This window comes from Podarcis muralis, chromosome 17, assembly GCF_964188315.1.
Source record: "Podarcis muralis chromosome 17, rPodMur119.hap1.1, whole genome shotgun sequence".
NCBI classification, from domain to species: Eukaryota; Metazoa; Chordata; class Lepidosauria; order Squamata; family Lacertidae; genus Podarcis; species Podarcis muralis.
In genome coordinates, this window is record NC_135671.1 from 3,480,583 (window position 1) to 3,506,790 (window position 26,208).

The following is a 26,208-nucleotide window of genomic DNA, read 5'->3' on the forward strand; positions in this document are numbered from 1 at the left end:
GTGCGCTCCCGTTCTTCGGTCCCAGCGCCTGCCAACCTAGCAGTTCGAAAGCACCCCTAAGTGCAAGTAGATAAATAGGGACCGCTTACTAGCGGGAAGGTAAACGGCGTTTCCGTGTGCGGCTCTGGCTTGCCAGAGCAGCTTCGTCACGCTGGCCACGTGACCCGGAAGTGTCTCCAGACAGCGCTGGCCCCCGGCCTCTTGAGTGAGATGGGTGCACAACCCCAGAGTCTGGCAAGACTGGCCCGTACGGGCAGGGGTACCTTTACCTTTACAGTGGTACCTCAGGTTAAGTACCGTATTTTTCGCGCCATAAGGCTCACTGGACCATAAGGCACACCTAGTTTTTAGAGGGGGAAATCAAGAAAAAAAATCTTGAAGCCTGTCCGCTTCTCCCAGAGCTTCTGGGGTTGCCGGGGAAGCCCGGGTCCCCCCCCCCCAGCCCCAAAGAGCAAAGAAGCCAAGACAGCCAGCGGGATCCATCCCGCTGGCTGTCTTGGCTTCCTCTTTAGCCACGCGCAACCTCTCCAGCCAGGAGAGGCTGTGCACAGCTATGGCAATACCCCCACCTCCCGCAAAAGCCCACAGGAGCTGCGCACCCTTTAAGGAACGTGCGGCTCCTGCGGGCTTTTCTACGAGGAGGGAGAAGGGACTGACTGGCTGCGTCAGTCCCTTCTCCCTCCTGGGGAAAAGCCCGCAAGAGCCATGTGGAGCTTGTGTGCGGCTCTTGGGGGCTTTTCCTGCCTGCCTCCCACCTGCATTCGGTCCATAAGACACACACACATTTCCCCTTACTTTTTAGGAGGGAAAAAGTACGTCTTACGGAGCGAAAATACGGTACTTAATTCGTTCCGGAGGTCCGTTCTTAACCTGAAACTGTTCTTAACCTGAAGCACCACTTTAGCTAATGGGGCCTCCTGCTGCTGCCGCGCCGCTGGAGCCCGATTTCTGTTCTCATCCTGAAGCAAAGTTCTTAACCTGAAGCACTATTTCTGGGTTAGCGGAGTCTGTAACCTGAAGCGTATGTAACCCGAGGTACCACTGTACTCAGAAGTAGGTCTCAATTGTTTTCATTGGGGCTTAATCGTAGATAAATGCATGCCCGAATCACTTGAAAACAAAACAACAAACATTGTGAACACACTTTAAGAAGAGAAAGCCAGGCACAGGTGACACTCCAAATATAGATTTCTTTTTAATACCTTCCTGTCCCACACTTGGCAGCCGACGACAAGCGTTTCTCATAATGGGTGGAGCTAAGAAAAGGGAGGGGCGTGTGGCACTAACAATGCTACTGAGGGGGTGGAACTGGAGAAAAAAGTGCCCTCCGGTGAACTGCGGTGGTCTATGCTCACGTTTTGCCACCTGGGCGCAGGGCTCCGTGGCTGCTTCGAACAAAGCCGGTTCTCCTTCCCCACCACATCAGGACCCCGCCATGGGCACACCCCCCTCCTCTGCCAACATGGTGAGAAACACAAGGACCTAAAAACACCCCTTGGGTCCTGGGGAGACACGTCGAGTTTGGCTTAAAAATCCAGAGCCCAGCAAATGCTATCGCCGCCATTTCATAGGCCGAGCTCCTGGAAACCCCGCGCTTCCTGAGCTCCCAAGGTCCGTCTCCCGGGCTCCTGTTCTCCGCTGTAGAGGTATAGGTTTTCCCCACCAGTCAGTGAACACCGGCGATCCTTCTCGGGGCCGTCTTCCTGCTCGGTGCCATCCAGAGAGTGGCGCCTCTCCTGCTGCGCCGCCAGCGGCAGGCGCGAGTGGCGCGGGCTGCTGTGCGGGGACGGCGCCGGCGTCTCGTCGATGAATGTGGTGATCTCATCGCGGAAGAAGCAGACGCTAGACCCCGAGGCAGGTCCCCGGGACACCAGCCCAGCTTCCAGGAACTGCCGGAGCGTGGTGAACTCGTCTTCGGGAGGCCGGTGGCGCCGGTGGTGGTGGTGGTAGCTGCGGAGCTCCGGCAGCAGGAAGCTGGGGACGCCCCCGTGTTTGTGAGGGGTAGGCACGCGGATGTCGTCAGATGAGGACCACTTGTGGAGGAAGGAAGGCGAGGAGCGGTGGGAGGAGAAGATGTTGGTTTCGTCGTGGGACATCCTCCGGGAAAGAGGGACCTGGAAGGAAAGAAGGAGGTGAGAGCCAGCGGGCAAGGAGGTCGGACGGCGTGCAATATATAGGGTTTTTCCCTCTCAGGTGGGTGCTATTGCCATTCTAAGAGAACAAGGGAGGCGTTCATAGTGAGTTCCAGCACCTCTTTTTCTAGAAAAATAGCACTGGGTAGGTCCAATGGCAAATATATATATATAGAAAGAGAAAACACAACACAGAGCCTAGGACTTGCCGATCAGAAGGTCGGCGGTTCGAATCCCAGCGACGGGGTGAGCTCCTGTTGCTCGGTCCCTGCTCCTGCCAACCTAGCAGTTCGAAAGCACGTCAAAGAGCAAATAGATAAATAGGTACCACTCTGGCGGGAAGGTAAACGGCATTTCCGTGTGCTGCTCTGGTTCGCCAGAAGCGGCTTAGTCATGCTGGCCACATGACCTGGAAGCTGTATGCCGGCTCCCTCGGCCAATAAAGCGAGATGAGTGCCGCAACCCCAGAGTCGGCCACGACTGGACTTAATGGTCAGGGGTCCCTTTACCTTTACCTAGTGCCACTATTTCTGATGCATTTGCCTCGAGTTTTGCGGCTGTGCAAATTTCATAGAAATGTTTTGGGTATGTGAGTCTTAGTGAGCAACACACACCTGCCCCGTAACACCACTTTGTAAAGAAAATGTGACACACACCTCTCCCCCTGGCTTTTCTAGTTTTGTTCTACTTTATGTGCTTTTTGGGGCTACAAAACTTCCAAAACAGAGAAAAAAAACCCAAGTGTTCTACTAACACAGATTCGTGGTCCTGATTTGTGTTGGTGGGAGAGTCTGGAGTACCTTTTGGCTGCTCAGTTCTTCCTTGGTCTGTTTTTCTTTTTAAAAAATAGTCCAAGCGGGAGATAACTAGAGCATGCACCACTCTGATGAGACAGTCCGCGGGCAGGTAGGGTCTTAGCCTGCATACCAGGTGGAGCTGGTAGACAGCTGCCCTGGACACAGAATTAACCTGTGCCTCCATGGACAGCTGTGAGTCCAAAATAACTCCCACGCTGCGCACCTGCGCAGCTCTCTCAGAACCGGTGTTATGTGGTCCCGGCGGCCACTCCCAGTCCCATAAATGTGTTAAATAAACAGAACGTTGGTTTGTACATTTCAAATGTTGGCAGCGTGATCTGGTCATGTCCCAGACTGGCAGCCAAACCCTCGCACCCCGAAGAAGGGGACTGCTTACCTGCAGGTAGTGCACCCTGTCATGGGGCAACAGCATGTGATGCACTGGCAGCAGCTTAGCATCCCTGGGATCCCGTTTCATAGATGCAGCACCATTGGCATCGAATCGCACTTTGCAGATCCTCCCGTCACCGTAATCGTCACCAGTGCCATCTAGAGGACGACAAGAATGTCTTTGCCACATTTTCTCTCCTCCTCCTTGTTCCCCACCTCAAACAGACAGAGGGCAGACCTACGCAGGCGTGGAACATCTGGATTCTTGCGCTTTGAGGAGGCTGGAGTGTTCATTTGTGGCGAGCTGGTTTTCTAAGCGGTTCGTCATGACTGTGGCATCTATTGCCGCAAGCCTGTAATGAGCTGGGCTTGCATGTCAAGTTTCCCACAATGCAGCCTTGCTTGTATTCTGCGCTTATGGGAAATAGCTTGCCATTTCTAGTTGACTACGTGCACAAGGAAAACCCGTGTGGATTTGACCGTACCACAGTGATGGTGTGAATCCACTGTCACTTCTCTTGGTGCGTTTAAAGGAAACACCAGCTGGATTTTGGACAGGGATGCCATAGTCATTGGGTATGTTACTTAGGAGCATTGGGATGGGCAGTGCAATGCAATGTACTTGATTCCCCCCCCAAAAAAAACATATTCTAGGAATCACTGTTTAAGTAAGAGGAAACGGACCGTCTTACATATAGTTGTCAAGCGTCCCTTATTTGGCGGGACAGTCCCTTATCCCAGCGCCATGTCCCGCTGCTGTCCCTTATTGATGATGTCCCTTAAATAAGCTACTGAAGGTAATGGGGCCCTTTCTATGTCCAGCTGTCCTTTGTCAACAACAAATTGTTGCTGTTTCTTGTGTTGAATATATGCTATATGGCAATTTATGGACCTAATAGGTATCTAAAGCCATTTGCATGCCACAAAATATGTATTTTATCAAAGTAATTGTTGATCCCTTATTTTCGAGGCTGCTGATCCCTTATTTTTGAGGCTGCGGTCCCTTATTTTCAAATCTGTAAGTTGACAGCTATGCTTACGTTTAGAGCAAACATTTTTAGTTTGGTGGGGGGTGTTTAAAAGTGGCCTTATCCTATTAAGTTTAAACACACACATTTCTCTACTGGAATAAGCTCTGAAAGCACTTTTCTACAAAGATGGTGAGAGTGACTGAAGTAACATCCAGCCAGCATCATGAAAGTTTCAATCTGGAAACAAAATTCAGCAATGTTGCAACAGGTTTTTTTAAAGAAAGAAAGAAAGAAAGAAAGAAAGGAAGGAAGGAAGGAAGGAAGGAAGGAAGGAAGGAAGGTGATTGTTTTCCTAAGATGATGAGTGGAGATATAAACAAATGAATGTAAATGTGCTACTTTAAAACAAAAATGTGATACATGAGAATAAGGGCAAAACTGATGGCTGACCCGTTATGCAGTGTGTTGGGAGTATATGTCTGTAATGAAAAACCAGACTTACACCTGTGACTGTTGTTCGTCTCTTACACGACTCTTCACTTTTATATTCATTTTAAATAATGAAGACAGGTTCAAAGCCTTTATCTCCTAGTTGGTCCACTGAGAGGTCAAGTGATATAATCTGACCCATGGTTTTAAAGATAATAGACTCTGGGAAGGGAGAGCAGCAGACAGAGCAGGGACACAGCTTACCTGATCACAGCCTTCCCTACCATGGATCACACTGTATTACTTTTCAAATTATAGTAACTACTTCCAAATTTGCATCAATCTATGTAAGCTAATGGGACGTGGGTGGCGCTGTGGGTTAAATCACAGAGCCTCTGGGCTTGCTGATCAGAAGGTAGGTGGTTCGAATCCCCGTGATGGGGTGAGCTCTTGTTCTTTGGTCCCAGCTCCTGCCAACCTAGCAGCTCTAAAGCACGTCAAAGTGCAAGTAGATAAATAGGTACTGCTCCAGCGAGAAGGTAAACAGCGTTTCCATGTGCTGCTCTAGTTTGCCAGAAGCGACTTAGCCATGCTGGCCACATGACCCGGAAGCTGTACGCCGGCTCCCTCGGCCAGTAAAGCAAGATGAGCTCCGCAACCCCAGAGTCGGCCACGACTGGACCTAATGGTCAGGGGTCCATTTACTCTTTACCTTATGTAAGCTAATATACAAAAAATAACATTGCAAATCTGTGTCCTCTTTTGCCTCTTTTTGTGATGCATTTTCCTTTTTTTGGTGATATGATAGTAGCCCCTCAAGAAGAAAACCTCTACAAACACAATTTTTTCCTTTGCCTCGATACATTCAGTTTTATCCGCCTATACCTACTGCTATTTAAACTGCTTGATGCTTTTAATGCCATTTTTCTAGTATTTCAACAGCAGCTGATGCAATCACCATGAGCGAACACCAATTTAACTAACACCTGGCTCATCTAGAAGATGAACCCATTTTGTTCTAACCATCTTCCATTAGCTAGGGACTAGATTGGTTGTGACGCTGGATGATCTATGATAAAATCTATGCTGTTTTGTAAAAGGTAGATGTAGCTGCAATGTGTGGGGGGGGACGACAATATGGTATCTGTATGTTTTCCACTGTGGGGATTTAGATTGGGGAAAATGTGCGGGGGGGGGGGGGGAGGAACCCTCATTTCTGCAGCCCCACTTATGCCTGCGTTTATTTTTCAAAATGCAAACCAATATGGGAAATTCAGTCATAGATCTCCTGACTAATTTGCCCCCAATTCCAGCTGCAGATCCCACAAAGCGTTGTCCATTGTTCTTTTTCCATCCCCACCCTCTCCAGAGTTTTGCCACTTCCTCCAGCTATAGAGAGAGAATGCAGAAAGAAACAACACAAAGGGTGTTTAAGGAGATAACAGAAATCACTGGGTTAAAGGTGACCAAAAGTCCTGAGGTAGCATTATGGGGTGGAAGGTTCGCAGGCTATGAAGGACTTGCTCATAAATTTATTGACAGCTGCACGAATTATTATAGCCAGGAAGTGGAAGGGGCAAGCAGAATATAAAATGGGAAAATGGTGTAAAGAGGTGTGGGATATAGCTATTAATTATAAATTAACATGTGCTATTAAGGCAAGACGGGGAATATGCAGGAGAAATGATTTTGAGGAGATATGGAAGGTATTTGTAGAATTTGTACTGTTAAAAGGGAAAGGGGTCAAACCATTGCAAGAGGCGTTGAAATTTGGGGAGGTTGGATAATTACAATGGAATAGTCTTGGGGGTGAGATGCACATTTTTATTCTTATTTATTTATGATTATTACTTTGTCAATAATAATGATAATTTTTAAAGAAAGAATGTATAAAATGTAAATAAATGTATAAAATATTAATAAAAGAATGAAAATGAGAAAAAAAACCAGCCATAGCTAAAGAAAGAAAGAAAGAAAGAAAGAAAGAAAGAAAGAAAGAAAGAAAGAAAGAAAGAAAATACAGAGCCTCCTCTAGCGTAGAGAGAACACGGGATTGGAGCAGCTCACCGTCTTCCCCGTCGTCATCTGACATTATTGCCACGCATTGCTCCCACACAGTCCGGACGTCAGCCCGGTAGCGTTCGCAGGACCAGATGAAGGATGGCAAGAGCAGCGTCTGCACCATGGAGCACCAGAGCACAGCCAGCACCATCCAGGTGGGAGCCGTGTCGTAGCGCAGGCTGAAGAAGCTCACCACCTGAAACCAGAAAGGAAAGGAGGACGGGGACATTGTGAGTAACATTCCACCATCAGGCTCCCTATTCACAGCTATAGTGATGTATGGAAGTGAGAGCTGGACCATAAAGAAGGCTGATCACCGAAGAATGGATGCTTTTGAATTCTGGTGCTGGAGGAGACTCTTGAGAGTCCCATGGACTGCAAGAAGATCAAACCTCTCCTTTCTGAAGGAAATCAGCCCTGAGTGCTCACTGGAAGGACAGATCGTGAAGCCGAGGCTCCAAGACTTTGGCCACCTCATGAGAAGAGAAGACTCCCTGGAAAAGACCCTGATGTTGGGAAAGATGGAGGGCACAAGGAGAAGGGGACGACAGAGGATGAGATGGTTGGATAGTGTTCTCGAAGGTACCAGCATGAGTTTGACCAAACTGCGGGAGGCAGTGGAAGACAGGAGTGCCAGGCGTGCTCTGGTCCAGGGGGTCACAAAGAGTCGGACACAACTAAACGACTAAACAACAACATTCACAGCTAAGTCTGGAGACAGGTCCCCCCACCCAATACACACAGAAGAAAAGCTGAAGAAAGAGCAATCACAGTTCATGATGTTTACATTTACCCAAGCAGCAACACTGCTGCACTGTAGCATTTAATGCCCAACACTACCTACCAGCAAGTGGTCCCTATAATACTTGATATATCCCCCCGTCCCACCGCAAAGTTAGTGTAGTATACAGGAATTTTCTGTACATGCCCCAACTAAATAATGTAGTTTAAAGCAAAATGTCTTCCTCTGGGCCAGCCCACTCATGAGACAAGGTCAGGCGACCGCCTCAGGCGGCAAGATCCACTGGGGCAGCAGATCCTGGTGTAAATCTTCATTCCCCCCCTGTTCCTGATACAGATCTTCATTCATCCTTTCTTCCCTGGCGGGTGTGTGTGTCACCATTTTGCAGTTCACCTCAGGCGGCAAAATGTCTTGAGCTGGCCCTGGCCTTGCTGCTTAACCCTCTCCCACACACTCATCAAATAACTCAGCCTCATATGTGCCTTAGGCTCGTGCGCCATGTTCCTCACCATCGTTCACATAAGTGCTTTACATTATGTCACACGACTTGACATTTCCACACCTATATGCTTCCTTTCTTCCACACCTTCGCAAAGTGTTTTAAGCATCTGTGTTTCCAGGCATGGGAAAGAAAACTACCTAGGAGAAATGGTTGCCCTCTTGAGTCTCTGACTTCTGTGTATTTTGTACATTTGATTGTTTGTTTGCATATAACAAGCAGTGATCATTTTTAGAAGCAATAGAAGTGGAAAGCCACTCACTCGCTTAAAAAAATATTGACTTGTGTTTTGAATGTGCAAATGCCGTATTTTTTCGTGTATAAGATGCCCTCATGTATAAGACGCCCCCTGTTTTGGGGGACTCCAAATTAAGAAAACACCCCTCAGCACTACCCGTGTACAAGATGAGCCCCAATTTTAAACCTAATTTTTTGGTAAAAAAAGAGAGCTAGTCTTATGCACGGAAAAATACAGTAAATAATGCCATTATAAATAAGCAATTGCTTGCATAATCTTGCTCATTTATCCATTCCATTATGTTAAATCATGTGGACTATGTTACGGAATGTACCAGACAAAGCTAATACAGTGGTACCTCGGTTTAAGAACAGCCCTGTTTACGAACAATTCGGTTTACAAACTCTGCAAAACCAGAAGTAGTGTCCCGGTTTGCAAACTTTACCTCGGTCTAAGAACGGAATCCGAACAGTGGAAGGGCACCGGCAGCAGGAGGCCTCATTAGGGAAAGCGTGCCTCAGTTTAAGAACAGTTTCGGTTTAAGAATGGACTTCCAGAACAGATTAAGTTCATAAACTGAGGTACCACCATACAGTGGCACCTGGGGTTCCATACGCTTCAGGTTACATACGCTTCAGGTTACAGACTCCGCTAACCCAGAAATAGTGCTTCAGGTTAAGAACTTTGCTTCAGGATGAGAAGAGAAATTGTGCTCTGGCGGCACAGCGGCAGCGGGAGGCCCCATTAGCGAAAGTGGTGCTTCAGGTTAAGAACAGTTTCAGGTTAAGAATGGACCTCTGGAACGAATTAAGTACTTAACCCGAGGTACCACTGTATTCGTAAATAATATTTGAGTTAATTGATGATGGTTTTGGAGCAGATTAAAGAGAGGCTTGTTTTGCTTCATGGTGTATCATTTCGTAAGTGTGATGTTTGTTATCACTTTTTGCTTATAATAATAATAAAATAACAATTTATTTGTACCCTGCCCATCTGGCTGGGTTTCCACAGCTACTCTGGGCGGCTTCCACAAAGACCAAAAATACACTAATATGTCATACATTAAAAACTTCCCTGAACAGGGCTGCCTTAAGATGTCTTCTGAATGTCAGGTAGTTGTTTATCTCTTTGACATCTGATGGGAGGGCGTTCCACAGGGCGTGCGCCACTACCAAGAAGGTGCTCTGCCTGGTTCCCTGTAGCTTTGCTTCTCGCAATGAGGGAACCGCCAGAAGGCCCTCGGAGCCGGACCTCAGTGTCCGGGCAGAACGATGGGGGTGGAGACGCTCCTTCAGGTATACTGAAGGTATGCTTCTTGGCATATAAATTACACTGAAATCAGGGCTAGCTCAAGAAATTTTCGCACCTGAGTCAAACTACAAAATGTAGGGGGGGGCATGGAAGAAGGGTGAGCAGATGAAGTTGATGGACTACATGGAATTGGCGGAAATGACTGGCAGAATCCGAGACCAGGGAGAAGAGTCGGTGGAAGAAGATTGGAAAAAATTTAAAGACTATTTACAGAAACATTGTAAAATTAATGAATGTTAGAAGGATGTTGGAATGAAGCTATATGGCTTTAGTAGGAATGTTATAAAGAATTAAGTAAGAATAGATTGTTTAATGGGCCAAAGGGGAAAAAATAAGGTTAGATTGGGTTAAGATAAATTATAGGACAAAAAATGAGAAAGATGGAAAGGATTTGCTGAAATAGCTAACTGAACTGGAATACAAAAAAGGGAGGTGCGAGGAGGTCGTTGAAACAAGTAAATGAAAGACAAGATATGGAAATATTGGATGTGTTTTTAATTGTTTCTGTTCTTGCTTTTGTTTTGTTAAGTAGTGTTTTTGTTTTTCTTCTATTGTATTGTGTTGTTTTGCTTTGTTTAACTTTTTTTCTTCTTTTTGTAATCTTTAAACTCTTAATAAATATTACTTTAAAAAAATAAAAAAAGAAGGGTGAGTAAAGATCTACATTGGGAATCTGGGAACCAGCAACAGCGGGTAATGCATTCCTTGGAGGCCAGATCTGCTGCCACTATCATTTCTGCCACCTGAGGCAGCCTTGCCTCATGGGTGGACTGGCCCTGATGAGAATTCTATATGTTCTAAAGTAAACTGGGAAAATCCATATTGGGGTTTACTGGGGCTGCTGAAAAGATGCTGGGTTCTCCCACCCAACAGAGCAGCATTTAAACTCTCTGGTTTCTACACTAATTTTCCATGGCTGTTGTTGAGAGTTTCCCTTAACTTCTGTTTGGGCTGTGTGAGAGGGTGTCTCTAGGCTGTGAGAGGTGCCTGCAAAACGCAGTTGGTAGCTGAAAGTGAAATATTTTTGGCAAAGCTCCTGCATTAACATGGGAGTCATTCCTAACATTAATGGAAGCATTGTAACTTGTGAGCTAGTTCGCATACCTGCCCCACTCACAGCAGAGACTGGTGATCGCTGCAAAAAGCTCATTCAACTAGTTCACCACAGGAGGAACTGAATTTGTGCACCTCGGTGCAATCAGATCAATGAGTTGAATGCTGACTCGCAGCATTTCAGCTTCCGCTCCTGGCAAGTGTCAGGCAACTTGATTCATCGCAAACAAGCACTAACACAGCACTTTAAAAACAAACAAATGCTAATCGTTGCTAGAATAATGTAAAGAGCAGTGGCTGATCTGGACTTTGTCTTTGGGCATGGGTGGGCAAACTAAGGCCCAATAGCCTTCTAAATCCGGCCCGTGGATGGTCCGGGAATCAGTGTGTTTTTACATGAGTAGAATGTGTCCTTTAATTTAAAATGCATCTCTGAGTTATTCGTAGGGCATAGGAATTTGTTCATTTCCCCCCTCCAAAATATAGTCTAGCCCCCTACAAGGTCTGAGGGATGGAGGACCCGCTCACGGCTGAAAACGTTTGCTGACCCCTGTCTTTGGGAAACTACGATTTTCAGCAACTCCACCATTCTAAATCAGAAACTAGGTGTGGAATGCGGTTACACAAATGTTACCAAAGTAGTGCATCAAAATTCACGTCCCCAGACCTTTGTGGTCTTTTTATTTAAAACATATGTTTGTGTGTGTTTTAATTTGCAGTCCATATATTCTGCTACTGTGCCAGACAATTGTAGATATTCTAACTGCTAAGCCCTGGAAAACACGTGCCCCAGTAGTGCTCTTACATTTGCTATCGGTTTCTGTTACTTAAGAGAGAGAGAAAAGATCATTAGAAGCTCTGTCTTCCCCTCTCCATTGTTGGACTGTATATCCATGGGTGGGAAAACAAAACTCCAGGGGCATGGACTGTGCTTGAAACTGACAAGGATTCTAGGGACCTTTACTGAAACTCACAACTGCAGTCCTGTCTCTTCCTGCCACTCTCATGAACAGTCATACTCCACCAATTCCTGCTGCCCCCAGAACACCGGCGAGAGAAGCAGTTTTGGGCTTTATACCCACTCAACAGGGACCCGAGAGAACATTTTATGAAAAGGAAAATGCAATTCCGGTTTGCTCTGAAAGATCAGGACTTCTGAAAAAGTATCTGAGGGCAAATGTTACAAAACTGATTTTCTACCTTGATGCTGGCTTTTTTTTATTTATTTATTTATTTATTTATTTATTTATTTATTTATTTATTTATTTTCATGTTGAAAGCATTATTGCAATGCATGTTTGTATCTTAGAAGCACATACAGTGGTACCTCAGGTTACATACACTTCAGGTTACATACGCTTCAGGTTACAGACTCCACTAATCCAGAAATAGTACCTCGGGTTAAGAACTTTGCTTCAGGATGAGAATAGAAATCGCGCAGCGGCAGCAGGAGGCCCCATCAGCTAAAGTGGTGCTTCAGGTTAAGAACAGTTTCAGGTTAAGAACAGACCTCTGGAACGAATGAAGTACTTAACCCGAGGTACCACTGTACACACAAGTTTTCATCACACTCCCCAGAAAAGGAAAGAGCCAAACTCCTAACGGAGCTGTACCTACGAAGGCCATCGGGCAATGCAAATAAGTGAGGCTCAGCCTTCAATGGGATACATTTGAGAGCAGGTCGAACCCGCCTCTTGCCCAGATGACTGGGGTCACCAAGGCTGGTTTAGCGCCCGCCCAGTGGTGCCCCATGGGATACGCCTCTTCATTCCGAACAATAGTTCCCATTCACTTATATAGAGGAAAGTGCTGCTCATGGGGCCACAGCTAAGGTCAGGGCACCCTCTAATTCTAGCACACGCCGACCTATCTTCCACTAGACAAGGATCCTGCATAATCTCTCACCCCAGTTGCCTGTCCTTGCATCTCCAGTGCTCCTTGTATTATAAAGGGCTTTCCCTCCACACACCCCATGGCTTGTGTCAGGCCTGGTGCCAAAGGTCAGCTGGCTTGGGCATTGGCCAAGGGCCCCAGGAGCTCCAAAGGGCCCTGTTGTGCTGCCACTTAGCATCCTTCCCAGGGCCAGATTTAGGTTGGATGAGGCCCTAAGCTCCTGAAGGTAATGGGGCCCTTTATATGTCTGCTCTGGTCCATGGGGTCACGAAGAGTCGGACACGACTAAACAACTAAACAACAACAATATGTCCAGCTGTCCTTGTCAACAACAAATCGTTGCTGTTTTTTGTGTGTTGAATATATGCTATATGGAAATTTATGGACCTAATAGGTATCTAAAGCCATTTGCACATGCAGAATGTAAAAAAAGGTAAAGGCAAAGGACCCCTGACAGTTAAGTCCAGTCGTGAACGACTCTGGGGTTGCGGCGCTCATCTCGCTTTATAGGCCAAGGGAGCTGGCGTTTGTGCGCAGACAGTTTTTCCGGGTCATGTGTCCAGCATGACTAAGCCGCTTCTGGCGCATGGAACACCGAAACCAGAGCAGCGCATGGAAATGCCGTTTACCTTCCCACTGGAGCGGTATCTATTTATCTGCTTGCACTTTTTTTTTTGGCATGCTTTTGAACTGTTAGGTTGGCAGGAGCAGGGACAGAGCAATGGGAGCTCACCCCGTCGCGGGGATTCGAACCGCCAACCTTCTGATCAGCAAGCCCAATAGGCTCAGTGGTTTAGACCACAACACCACCCGCATCCCTTTGCAGAATGTAGGCACCCTATATATAGAAATGAGCAAACCAGTGATATTTTAGGGAGCAGGCTAGCAGGCAGGGCCCATGACTTACATCATAGGAGCCTACACAACACAAAACACTGTTGCTTATGTAGGTTTTATTTAATTTGTTTTTTATCTTATATTTTGGAAATGTACATCCAGGGGTTTTTTCCCTTTAAATTTTTTGGGGGCCCCCAAGAGAGTGGGGCTCTAAGCTATAGCTTGTTTAGCTTATACGTAAATCAGCACTGATCCCACCAGGTCTCCAGAGGTGATTTCAGTGCAGGGCAGGCAGCGCTGCCACTTTCAAATGGAAGCCAAACTCGGCTCCCATCTTTAGTGGCTGTTCAGTGTGTTTAATTATACCAGAAATGCAGTACCCCAGCCTATACAGCCATAACATCTATATAAATACAGTGGTACCTCGGGTTACATATGCTTCAGGTTACATACGCTTCAGGTTACAGACTCCGCTAACCCAGAAATAGTGCTTCAGGTTAAGAACTTTGCTTCAGGATAAGAACAGAAATCGTGCTCCAGCGGCGTGGCAGCAGCAGGAGGCTCCATTAGCTATAGTGGTGCTTCAGGTTAAGAACAGTTTCAGGTTAAGAACGGACCTCTGGAACGAATTAAGTACTTAACCCGAGGTACCACTGTATTTATGGAACTACAGTTCCAGTAGGACCAAGACTACAGATAGGGCTTCCCCTGACTGGGAGGCCTACTGACAACCCCTGTGCCAAACGCCCCCTAAAGCCGAGCACCACCTTTGCATTTTGCTAATGTACAACAGGCTCCTTCTGTAGCAGAACTACGGCACTTGGTGCCGGCTTGGTAGACTCTGCAGGTCCAGTAGACGGGGCCTGAGGACAGAGATTGCATGGCTGTGCGTGATGTGTGTGCAGTCACCGAAGCATATAAGTTAATTTGTCAAGGGGTGCCAAAAGAGATGGACATCAAAGCTCAGAGAAGCTGAACAGGTGGGGGGGGGGGGATAGCTTAGGTACCTATGATATAATCCACAAGTCCTTTAGGCTGCCTGTTGTTTCAAGATAACGTTATTTCAAAATATCAAAGGCCCGCGTTTCAGGAAATAGCATCTCTTTATGTGTATGTGTTTGCTCCTTTCTTAAAAGTTCTTTTGATCTGCCAATCCTAACAGGAACTGGGGAGCCAGGACAGAGATTATGCCCTCTAGAGGCTAGTTGGAGGAGTATATAAATGCAACCTGAGGCTGGAAACAGGTGGTTTTCTTCAGTTTTTAAAGCAAAACAGCACATGCACTGCTCCTCGTGGTGTACGCATCTCACTCTTGTTTTTGGTAAGCAGTTTTTTGTAAATTTCTTCAGTTCTTCAAAATCCCCCTAAACCTGTTTGATCAGAGGCAATGGCAGACACAATAATAGTGTGCGTACATCAAGGTCTAAACCACAGAGCCTAGGGCTTGCTGATCAGAAGGTTGGTGGTTCGAATCCCCATGATGGGGTGAGCTCCCGTTGCTCGGTCCCTGCTCCTGCCAACCTAGCAGTTCAAAAGCACATCAAAGTGCAAGTAGATAAATAGGTACCGCTCTGGCGGGAAGGTAAACAGTGTTTCTGTGTGTTGCTCTGGTTTGCCAGAAGCGGCTTAGTCATGCTGGCCACATGACCTGAAAAAACTGTCTGTGGACAAATGTTGGCTCCCTCGGCCTGTAAAGCGAGATGACCACCACAACCCCAGAGTCGTCTGCGACTGGACCTAACTGTTAGGGGTCCCTTTACCTTTAACTTTAAGAACATGAACAGATATTTTTTTAAAAATAATAATAATGTATAAGCAGGTAAATGAAATGTCTTGGTAGGCTTGCCAAAACAAAAACAAATCTGCCAGACCCCAGACTGCCAAGGTGCTCTGTGACTTCAGAGCAGCTAAACCAATGGCAGCTGGAAGGGCGAGATGACCGCCACAACTCCAGAGTCGTCCGCGACTAGACCTAACGGTCAGGGGTCCCTTTACATCAAGGCCAACAATGCCTCTGTCGAACTATGCTCATTTTTCTCTGTAAAATGAGGCAGGGAGGTTGTTGACTTTCTAAAACTGTGGTTTTCAAGCTATGTTTCAGGGAACACTGGTGTTCCTTGGAAGCTAACTGGAGATTCCTCATTGAGGTGATCAATAATGGCAAGCAGGGTTCTCTGAAAACACCTTGTGCATCGCTTCTGATCTTCCCTTGTGACGCTTAGATGCAGTGGAGTGTTTTGGGGTGAATTCTAGTGGACACATTGCAATGGGGAGGGCTAAGAGACTTGGCCACATGCCCCACATGAGTTATGTCCCCAAATCCTCTGCAAAATACAGGGAGCCCATGCTGGAGTCTCAAAGGTTCACTGCAAACATGTCAGTGCAGAAAGGTTCAAAGTCAGGAAACTGATGTTAGCATCTGTCTGTCTCAAGAGACAATGGAGTGCACCTCCAGGGGTGAAGTCAAACTGAAGTGACCTCCAAGGGGTGCAAGCTTGGGCGGTGCATATGGAGGTCCTGGGCTACCCGTATGGCAAGACCCCCCCCCTCAGACTCACTTATGTGGTCAAAGAAAAGCAGAGCAATAGGTCTGGCACTAGCTTGTCTGCAGGAGTTGCCAGAAGGAGGTGTACAAGGTGCCATCTGGCTTAGGGGATCAGTGTAGGGCTTACTCCATAGCCTTTCCTTCAGCCAAAGTTATTCCCCAAAGCAGTGGAGGTTTAGGATTAGAGTTTCCTTCTCCTAGATGGGCTACCTTCCCAGGTTGAGGAGCCCCATCTGCCCCTCATTTTCCTTTACAGCACATACAGTAACTGCTTTCTTGACCTTTGGCCAGTGTGGTGTAGTGGTTAAGAGCAGTGGACTCATAATCTGGGGAACCAGGTTCGCGTCTCCGCTCCTCCACATGCAGCTGCTGGGTGACCTTGGGTGAGTCACACTTCTTTGAAGTCTCTCAGCCCCACTCACCTCACAGAGTGTTTGTTGTGGGGGAGGAAGGGAAAGGAGAATGTTAGCCGCTTTGAGACTCCTTAAAGGGAGTGAAAGGCGGGATATCAAATCCAAACTCTTCTTCTTTGGACCCATTATTGTTCTCAATCTGCTGAGGCCAGTCTTTGCATGCAGGCGAAGTCCCTAACTCACTAAGGGTTTGAGACCCATTGGCTACCCTCACCTGGTTTAGCCGGCCAGTTGAAGCCGTTCCTGGGTGTGGCCACTCTAGCATGCTAGCAGCTTCTAGGAGCCACAGGTGAGAGAGTGCAGAGTGGGACCAAAGGTGGACAAACTGAAAAAGTTTTTCTTTTTATGTAGCAGTATTATTTTTTTTAATGGTGAAGACTCAAAATAGAACATTTGAGCCCTAAGGTGAATCTTTCAGACACAGGTATGAGGATGTTTCAGACAGAGAGTTATGGTGGAAATTGTTTCACAACCTTTAGAGTGGTACACGTGATCAGTACCCACAAAGGAATGACCCTCTAAATGGAAAATGGGGTGAAATTAATCTGGTGCTCTTGAAAGGGTGCATTTTACAGTGAGGTTGAGACCAAATTCCTCAAGTACCCTTAGATAACCTCTGTGCTGCGTCAACTTTTGACATAATAAACTATAACCAAATAGCTATGGGTGTGACCTTATATTAAGCTCTTATCCAAATTTAGGGCTGGGCGTAATTGCACTTTTTAACAATAAAATGTAAATTGAAATTCAAAGGTGGACAAACTACCCCAGAAGGAGCATGATGTGTGTCCCCCCACCAGAGGTACTACCCCTCCCCTAACACCCCATAGCACTGCTCTAGGACAATGGAAAAGAGGAGGAAGGGGTATTTCTTACCAAAATGGGCACCCCGGTCAGTGTGTCGTAGAGGAAAACGATGGCGCTGATGAGATTGGTCATCTGCATGGAAGTCTTGGCAGATTCAGACCCATCCAGCGACGAGCGCCGTTTGCCCCTAACGTCCTCCACCACGATAGTTGGCACGTTGAAGGTGCTGTGAGCCGAAGATGGGCAAGCAGAGGCGGCTTCCTCCGCTCTCAGGTGGTGGCATCTATGGTGCCTTCGGTGAGCCCACAAGGTCTGGTAGAACGTGATGCCCACGCAAACCAAGCCCATGACGATGCCTCCGAGGAGGAGCAGGCTGAAGCACACGCCGAAGCCCAGGCCGATCTTGCTGACGATGAACTGGCAGCCGCTGGCGTAGTACCGCTCCCCGTTGTTGTGCCAGCCGATGGAAGGCAGCGTGGAGAGAATGAAGGAGACCATCCAGATCCCCATCACGGCGTGCAGGGCCTGCTTCTTGGCGTTGCTCAGGCGGTAGTTGACAGGCCACCTCACCATCCACATGCGGTGGTAAGACAAGGAGGCGACGGTGAAGCACGTGGCCAAGGCCAAGGTGTAATAGGTGGAGACGAAGACCTTGCAGATGCTCTCGTTCCAGTCGTAGTCGGAGGACTCGCGCCGCAGCTGCACCACCGCGTAGGTGGTGAGTGGCACGGCAGCCATGAGGATGTGAGTCCCCGCCAGGAAGCACAGCAGAAGCTCCAGGGGTTTGTGCTTCTGCTGCTTGGCTGTGATGCTCAGGATGATCCAGGAGTTGGCCAGCAGGGCAAGGAGCCCGCAAGCCAGCCACCACAGCGAGTTATTGTGCAGGGTAGCCTTTGAGAGTTCCTCCATGGGGCTGCTGCCTCCGCCGCGATTCATTGTGCCTCCTCCGCCTTGGGATCTGGAGACAGTACAGAGGAGCATGCACAAGGCAAGGGAGTGCCTGTCTCATCTACTTCCGGGAGGAACTAGGAGAGAACTGTCGAAGGAGCGTCCGGAAGGTGCTGCCATGAGGAGGGCCCACTCTCTTAATCCTATTCCTTCCTCCTCTGCTCTTTCTGCATTCTTTGTTTTTCACTCTTTCGATCCATACTCCCTTCTTTTAATTTTTGTCTCGCTTTTCCTCTTATATATCTTTTAAATTTATATCTTGTTTTAATTTTGTTTACAGAACACAAAGAAAGTAGCGAAAGAAGACAGAAGGCTGCAACCTGTGTGTGCCCCTCCTCCTACCTTTTAAAGCTATGTACTAACGCCCTGCTTTGTCTGTACGGAAAGCTAGTCCACGTATAGTAACAGGATCCTTATAACTCTTTGCAGCTGTATGACGAATAATATTGAACAACCTTTTGGAGGATGTCAGCCTATGCCCATTCCTCCTGGATTTGGGGAGGAAATGTAAGACACTTTTCCTCTGAGCCTCTGGTCAGCAAAAGTTGCTTTCCTGAATTGCTGGCCTATGTATTTACTGATTTACTGCTAGTTTTAGTGATAGCGGTTTGGCATTTTGTCTATTTCAGCTGCTTTTCTTCGAGAGGCTCTGTATATTTGTGCGGCTGGTTCCCTTGTTGCGTTTTAAACTACTGTTGTAACTGGCTTTATATTTTTTTATTTTTACACAGCATCAAGCACAGAGGCAGAGGATATACGTTGAAAATAAATAATAAATTTTAAGGAGGTGAGATAAGCAAGAAGCATTTTTATTTACTGGTACTACTTCTTAGTTTGCTTGCTTGCTTGCTTGCTTTCTGTCTCCCTCAAGGAAAAGAAATGAAAAGAAGATAACCTTCTCTTAACCCCACACTGCTCTGACTCTCCTGGATGAATAAAGGATCAATGGGGAAATGGAACGGTGCACAGAATGAAAGCCCTGGTTCTCACAGGGAGCAAGACCAGACTTCTGTCACCAAACACCTGAGCTGCAGGCCACTGAGTTCTCTCTCTCTCTCTCTCTCTCTCTCTCTCTCTCTCTCTCTCTCTCTCTCTCTCTTTCTTCAGTGCCTACAGGACACCAACATCCTCTGCTTCTCAGTGGCTCAGTGTCGCCAGAACCTTCTCCTCTTGTTTGGAATCTGTAGGCAGCCAATCAACAACTGCAGGAGGGAATAATCGTTTCCCCAGAGTTCCTTGGTAACTCAAGAGTTTAGAGAAACCTTACTGTAGAAAGAAGAAAAAGGAAAGCGTCAGAAAACAGCTCCATCTCTTCCAGCCTTCTTCCCCACCTCGCAGAAATCATTCCCAATTCACCAGCCCACACAATGAGTGTGTATAGCCTAGTGTGCCAAATTGCTGGATCGGTCGAACAATGAAATTGTATGTCAGGAGTTCAACCACATGGCAGCCACATGTGCCTCTTGTTACCTGCTCTTTTGCACCCCAGGCCGGAATAATTTCATGAAATATGAAAGTATCTGCTGGGAGGTGGGTGGGACGGGGAGGGTGCTAGTTTTCTCCCTGCCTCTTACAACTCCCCTGTGCTCTGCAGGAGGCAAGCTGAGCCAGTGCCACAGACGGTGGATTTCATGTACTGCTAAAGGTGGCCGTGTGGGAGATATGCCTGGCCCATGAGGCACAATTCACTGGGGAGGTTCTTCTGTGCAAGTCCCACTGACAGAACTGGGAACAGAGCTCCCACTGCTTTCATCTACCTTTAGGCAGGAGAACTTTCCTGGTGAGCTGCACCCCCATATCCATTAGATTATTAGTGGATTGGATTTTCTGCCTTGGGCATCAAAATGTCTTGGGCTGTATCTGAACAGCCAGTACTGAAATACCTTACAGTGGTGGTTCTCAAAGCACTGCTGAGCAGACCCTCATTTCCCCGTGCTTTTCCTTTTTTGCTTTTCCTGTGACCTGACCAACTGGCAGCCTTGCCTACTTGCTTTTCTCCCGAAGAGCAGAAGTCTGTGCTGTTGCCGCCTAACGATGCCCTTTCATCGGTCCTCAGTCCCCACATGCTGTTTCATTCCTGAGCTCCCACTATAGTTCTGCTCCTCCTCCTCCTCAGTCCTGCCGCACACCCCCATTCTTCTCTTGCCATCGGTTATTTCCCACAGCTCTCTCTCTGCCAGTGACCCCCTGACCTCATAACCATCATCCACTGCAGTCCTGTCTCTCTACACGCAGCTCAGCTGATAAACCTCAATCCATCCTGACCCATGTCTCCTCAATTTGCCCAGAGTCACGCATTTGGCCTATTTGTTCTTTCTACATGATTGGCTGTAAAATATTCTTCAGCTGCACAGCCTCTCCCTGCCAGGAAGTTCTTTTTGCTGCACACATCCAGCCTTCCTGGAATAGTTCCAGAGCAAAGGACCACCCAAGCGACTACAGCCTGGCAGGAGGCAGTGGTGGCCGGCCTTGGTTTTTAGAGCTATCACTTAGCTTGACCTTTTAAAAAAAGGGGGGGCAAATTGCTTCAGTGTCAATCTGTTTCCTCTGAGATAGCTGGAAATTCCATTAACAGTCTATCCATGCTAATTCACAAATCTTGGGACTCACATCATGAACACCTTGTGAACAAGGGGATCAAAGACTGGCAAAATGATCTACTACAGTATCTTACATCAGTGTTACTGACCCTGGTTGCTAGCCCGGCCTGGAATCCCGTTTTGCTTGCTTGGTGGTGAGCTTTTTCTACAAGCAATGTTTCCACCCCCCCCCAAAAAAAACAACTTGCAGGTGATGTGACAGAGCCATTACTGCCCATCATACAGGCGTTGTTTTTTGCTTCCCATGCTACGGTTTCTGGCTGGGTAGCTTCTGCAGGTTTTTATGATGCTTCAGCATCCGACCATATTTGGGCATCTCAGAAAACGGGCAGGACCCAACATGGGTGTCAGGTGTGTCAGATCACTGTGCCTGTCACTCGCAATTCACGCTCGGCCATGCTGATGACAGCGCCGGCCACTGCTAATCTGAATGGCACACGGAGGTCTAGCTGGGTCAGCTCAGCCCCGAATGACAACGGGTTCCCTAAACGCAACACGAGCAACACAACACCTTTCCTATAACTTCTGGTCAAGCCTCGCAATACTAAGCTGGTTGGCTAAGACCTCACCCCGCTGCCATCTCCATCCTGCCTTTCCTTACCCTGGGATGTGGGCCTGCCTGGTTCTCAGCAAGCCTTATGCTGGCAGATTTCCACCCCCCCCACGGCGCTTCCTGTTAAATGCCAGCTCCCACCATCCTAGCCGTCTTTCCATATGGGAAGTTCTGCCTGACTAAGGAAACAAGTTAACTCACAAGCTCGTGACGGGGAAGAGGCAGAAAAGGAGGGACTCGGAGGCAGAGCAAGATGACCCAGAAATGAAAACAGACAATAAAAATAAAACACAAGGTGGGCATGAGAGAGGGAACCTGGCCGAGGCTGGGCAGGAAGAGCCCCTGCTGTTGCCCCGTGGGGCTCAGGGGGAAACCAGGAATAATAAAGGTGGGGGGGGGAATATTCCCCACTGATACATCCTCCCCCACTGCCACCAGTCCAACGCTATATATCCTTTTGTCTTGGGCAGACCTTGGCCTCAACTAAGTTACCATGGTTATTGCTGATGAGGGTAGGCCTGGGGGGGGGGGGCAAGGGTGCCAACTTGAATAAAATACGGGGGGGGGACACACACAGGTAAGCCACGTCCTGCAAAATTGATTACGAGGTGGACACACACATACCATTTGAATGACAGTGTCTATCAACTTGGGGGTTGCCCTCTCAAATATTTTTTTGGGGGGGAGCGCGAAGGGACCTTGGTTCCTTAGAGTTGGCTCCTATGGGGATGAGGAAGGGGGGGCGGGCAGGTAGTAAAGGGGAGAGTGGCACAGGCCTGCCGTGCCCTTTCCTGCCGAAGTGAGGATAAGAGAATCTGGCTGAGGTGGGGGCAAATCACCTAGCCGAGACAGATCCGTGCCCACCAGTGGCCATGTCCAAGTCATGGGGAGGGAGATGGTGGAAGTCGGGTCCTTGCAGCCTCAGGCAGGCAGGCAGAGGCCTCCGTCCTGGGGAGAAGAGGGTCCCTCTGGCCGGGGTCAAGAGCTGCGCGGTCACCAGCCAAGGCGAAGCGAACCGTCCATCGCCCGAAGGCGCGCAAGGGCTCCGAGGCGCCCCTAGGGCAGGCTGGGGACCGCGGCGCGAAACCCAGGCCGCCCCTTCCCCGCGGCCCCGGCAGGGAGGCAGCGAGCTGCGCGAGCTGGTCCATCTTACCTCTTGCCGCTTCTGCTGCCATGGCGACCGGAGCATCCTTTGCTGCCGCTGCTTCTGCCGCCGGCTGCGTGCGTGTCTGCCTGCGGGAGCGGCTCCCTCGCTCGCCAGCCACGCCGCTCGCTCCTGCCCGCATCTCGCCTGGAAGTGACGGCGGCGGCGCTGGCGAGGGGGAGAGAGGGCGCGCGGGGAAAGGCGGGCGGAGGAGAGATCCTGGGGCGGAGGAGGAGGGAGATGGATGGCAGGCAGGCGGCCACCTACCTACCTTGGCTCCCCACCCACCCACCCAAGCGAATCCCGCTTGCGCTTCTGTTAATGGCCGCGGCCCCGGCTCGGCCGCCTGGGCTGGTGCGCGCGTGTCCGTCCCCTCGGCGCGCTCGCTCCCTCCCTCCGTGTCCCCGGGGGAGGTGGCAGCATTATCCCGGCTCAGGGCTTCTCGGGGATTGGAGTCCCTCTCGGGGGAAGAGAAGCAGCAGCAGGAGGAGGAGACAGAGGAGGAGGAGGAGGAGGAGGCGCGCCGTCCGTGCGCCGAGCCCGAGGGCGTTGCGCGCCTCCCATCGCCGCACCGGAGGGGATCCAAAGCGGCCTCGGGCCGGGATGGAGACGCGGGGCCGGGCCCGGGGTAACAGGTGTGACGGCGGCAAGTGGGGTTGTGGGAGGACGACAACACGGGAACGGAGGCAGGCCCGCGAGAGCGCGCGTCACGTCTGAACGGGAGCATTACGGGAGGTGGGGGGTGGATCGTGTAAGGCAGAGGAAGACGAATCGGCCACAGGCGGGAAGAGACGTGCACCGCCACCAGGGGCCTGAGGTTGAAGGTTGTGCGGTCTTGGGGGGTGGGGGTGGATCCGGGGACACGTGTTGGGCTGCTTCGCACGTATCGCACCTTATCGGCAGGCGCAGAAGGTGATGCCAGCGCGCGCAAGCGTCGCCAGAGGAAATGCGGCCGCTGGTGTATCCCCGAGGAGAGAAAAGCCCTTGGGGCACGGAGGCAGCGCAATTTGGAATGGGAAAATGGCCTGGCACCCTCGTTTATGTACTTTGTGGTGCCCAGAGGAGGCTTTAAAAAAACCGGTTCTTTTCCAGGGCTTTTAATCTGCACTAGCTTTAATCTCGTTTATCGTTGCCATATATATTTCATGCTGCTTTTGTGCTTTGCCGTTGTCTTCTTTTATGGTATTAATGTTTAATCTGTTCTTAACATAGTGGTTAGCCTCCCTGGGAACCCAGTCATATAGGGTGGCCTATAAATACTGGCAATAAATAAATCAAGTGTGGACATCATCTCTCTTCTGTGTAAAACATCAACAACCTTATCTGCTTCCAGACAGAGTCAAACTTGCTGTAGTTCTGTAATCTTGCAGCAGTTGCAGAGGCCACCAAACCCAAAGGCTGCCGAAATCAAATGAGATTTTTATTCCTTTTATTTGGGTTGGGGAAAGGCATTCTATGTTGTCTCACCAAAGCTAGCCCAAGACATATTGCTGCCTGAAGCAAAGCAAAGGATAAATGCAGAAGATAACTGTTGACAGGACAGCATCCTCTGCATCCAAGCACTTGAAATTAGGTGCCACAGGGCAGGCTAAGAGGCTGTTGGATGGATTTAGATGTGTAAGGGAGGATATTTTATTTATTAATTATCCTCCCTCTTTCTCGCACTTCTGTGAGAATGCAATACGTATTTCAGCGGAGAAAATTACCATCCGTGCACAGCTTATCTTTAGAAGTTTTTAGGACGAGGTTGCGTAACCTTCCGGAGCAATTATTATATCTAATAATGCTTAGGGAAGACTTGGATCCTCTGCTTTTATATGTCTCCCTCTTAACAAAGAAATCACTCTCAGACAGTTTAAGTAAACCAGAAAAATAGGAGGTTTACTCACCTTACATGTATTGCCAGGTTTCAACAGGTACAGTGATGAAAAAACCAGACAGCAATAATCCTTAAAAGTTACAAAGGTCCATAGTCCAGTTCACAGGCAACCTACCTCATCATAGGTAAGAAGAAGAGTGTGAAGTGACAGGAAGGGATAGAGATTAACCCATTGTCTTTTTCCCTCCACCAGGTTTGGGGATATGACATCATTAGAGTCCTCTCTATACAGTACAGGTTTTGAAACTCCATGGTGTCATTGCTCTTGTTGGTGACTGTCTAGCAATCATGGCTTTGTGATATGGCTGCAGATCGTTCCACAGTGGCCACAGATCCTTCAACATCCCTCTGTCATTCCCCACCTCCCAGCATCTGCCACTTGAGGCAGTCATCCCACTCCTAATGATAGGGCTGGCCCAGTGCCATCACTGGAAAAAACCCCTTTCCCTTCAACATCTCTTTCAAAAGGAAAAGGCTAGGAGATCATCCTTCATTAGGCTAATGGCTTTCTAATAGTTCCAGAATGCTCGACTGATGGTTTCATCAATTAAAGCTAATGACAGGAGAGTTCAGAAGGTAACCCTCCCCAGCTGCTATTTGCCCCAAGGGAGTATGTGTAGGACTTACCAGTACCTGAATTATACTTGTATGTCTTGAAGTGCAGGTCAAATAACCGGAAGTGTGTGTGTGATTTTCACTTTGCAGGGGGAAAGGTCTCTGGTACTGCTGCTCTGATAAAATGCAGGGAGCTGCTATCACGTAAAATCAAGATGGGAGATCCTCTCACCCATTTCCCATGTCATGTGGTCCTGAGGAATACCTGCCAAGGCAACAGGTCCCAGAGAGCTTTTAATCCCCTTGCTTCAAAGCAGTGGGCAGTGCTATGTGTAAAAATCAAACTTTAATAAACACAATATGTATTTTGTAGGTGACCTCCTTTGTAGTGTTTTATTTTGACATCTTTAAGATGATATTTTAGTTTCCTGCTATGTTGACTGTATGCTCTATATTTCACTTTCTTCAGATTGTTTTATTGATTCAATATGCTATAAAAATATAAAATGGTATAGAAATAAAAAAAATTGTTGTTGTTGTTTAGTCGTTTAGTAGTGTCCGCGTCTTTGTGACTCCCTGGACCAGAGCACGTCATGCACTCCTGTCTTCCACTGCCTCCAGCAGTTTGGTCAAACTCATGCTGGTCGCTTCAAGAACACTGTCCAACCATCTCGTCCTCTGTCGTCCCCTTCTCCTTGTGCCCTCCATCTTTCCCAACATCAGGGTCTTTTCAAAATACAATGGTTATATTGTGATTAGAGGTTTTTATGTAAAGCTAGGTTTTGAATACAACCCTTGGTCTTTGGGAGCATATAGAAATTCTTGTCAAAGCAGAGGTAGGCAGACTTGAATCTACCTTGTGGTTGCATTCCCCAAGATCCACCAACTAGATCTTGGTGCAAAAGACCTAACTTTGGAATTAAAGAATTCTGACCACAGGAGTCCATTTTGAATACTAGAACTGAATGGAGTTCACAGAACACTCTCTCTCTCTCTCTCTCTCTCTCTCTCTCTCTCTGTGTGTGTGTGTTATGTATTGAAGTTCTCACCCTGGGCCAGCAGGGGGATACTGTAGATATGGTAGTTCATGTCTACATATGCAAATAAGGGATCGAAAGTGACGTTCAGTGATTGGATAGTTCTAGAAAGTTGTTACAGTTACGTTGTACTGGAGCTCTATATAAGCAGGCTGGCTGAACCCTTCAGTTCAGTTCTGTTCTAGCCTGTGAATAAACAAGAGCTGTTTGAAGAATTGCTGTGTCGTCTGATATGTTCACCCACAACTTAACAGTATATGTGTATCTTGTTACCACCCTGCCTTGCTTCTTTTTCATTTAAGCAACATAATTTAGGCTATGGGTGCTATTGTTAAACGACGGGGAGTCAGAAACCCTAGCCACAGAACTGCAAT

General features: G+C 48.1%; 1 protein-coding gene across 2 annotated transcripts; it reads right to left on the bottom strand.

Moving 5' to 3' along the window:
* Positions 1-1,170: 1,170 nt before the first annotated feature.
* Positions 1,171-24,431, bottom strand: GPR162 (G protein-coupled receptor 162). Of its 2 annotated transcripts, none has more exons than XM_028712084.2 (5): positions 24,253-24,431; positions 17,188-19,332; positions 6,787-6,976; positions 3,327-3,478; positions 1,171-2,114 (listed from the first exon to the last, which is right to left on the bottom strand). In XM_028712084.2, the coding sequence occupies exons 2-5, from the start codon at positions 18,097-18,099 to the stop codon at positions 1,566-1,568; spliced, it is 1,803 nt and encodes a 600-aa protein (XP_028567917.2). In that variant the 5' UTR covers positions 18,100-19,332; positions 24,253-24,431; the 3' UTR covers positions 1,171-1,565. The 2 variants fall into 2 exon arrangements, with proteins under 2 accessions (XP_028567917.2, XP_028567916.2); XM_028712083.2 differs by lacking the exon at positions 24,253-24,431 and adding an exon at positions 22,373-22,637.
* Positions 24,432-26,208: the final 1,777 nt, after the last annotated feature.

What these genes read in the sequence shown, in the direction of transcription:
- GPR162 (XM_028712084.2), bottom strand. Translation starts at nt 18,099, where the DNA reads ATGCTCCTCTGTACTGTCTCCAGATCCCAAGGCGGAGGAGGCACAATG. An exon ending in TGACCGGGGTGCCCATTTTG is followed by an intron (nt 6,977 to 17,187) that starts GTAAGAAATACC and finishes TTCTGGTTTCAG; the next exon opens with GTGGTGAGCTTCTTCAGCCT. An exon ending in AGATGACGACGGGGAAGACG is followed by an intron (nt 3,479 to 6,786) that starts GTGAGCTGCTCC and finishes GTCGTCCTCTAG; the next exon opens with ATGGCACTGGTGACGATTAC.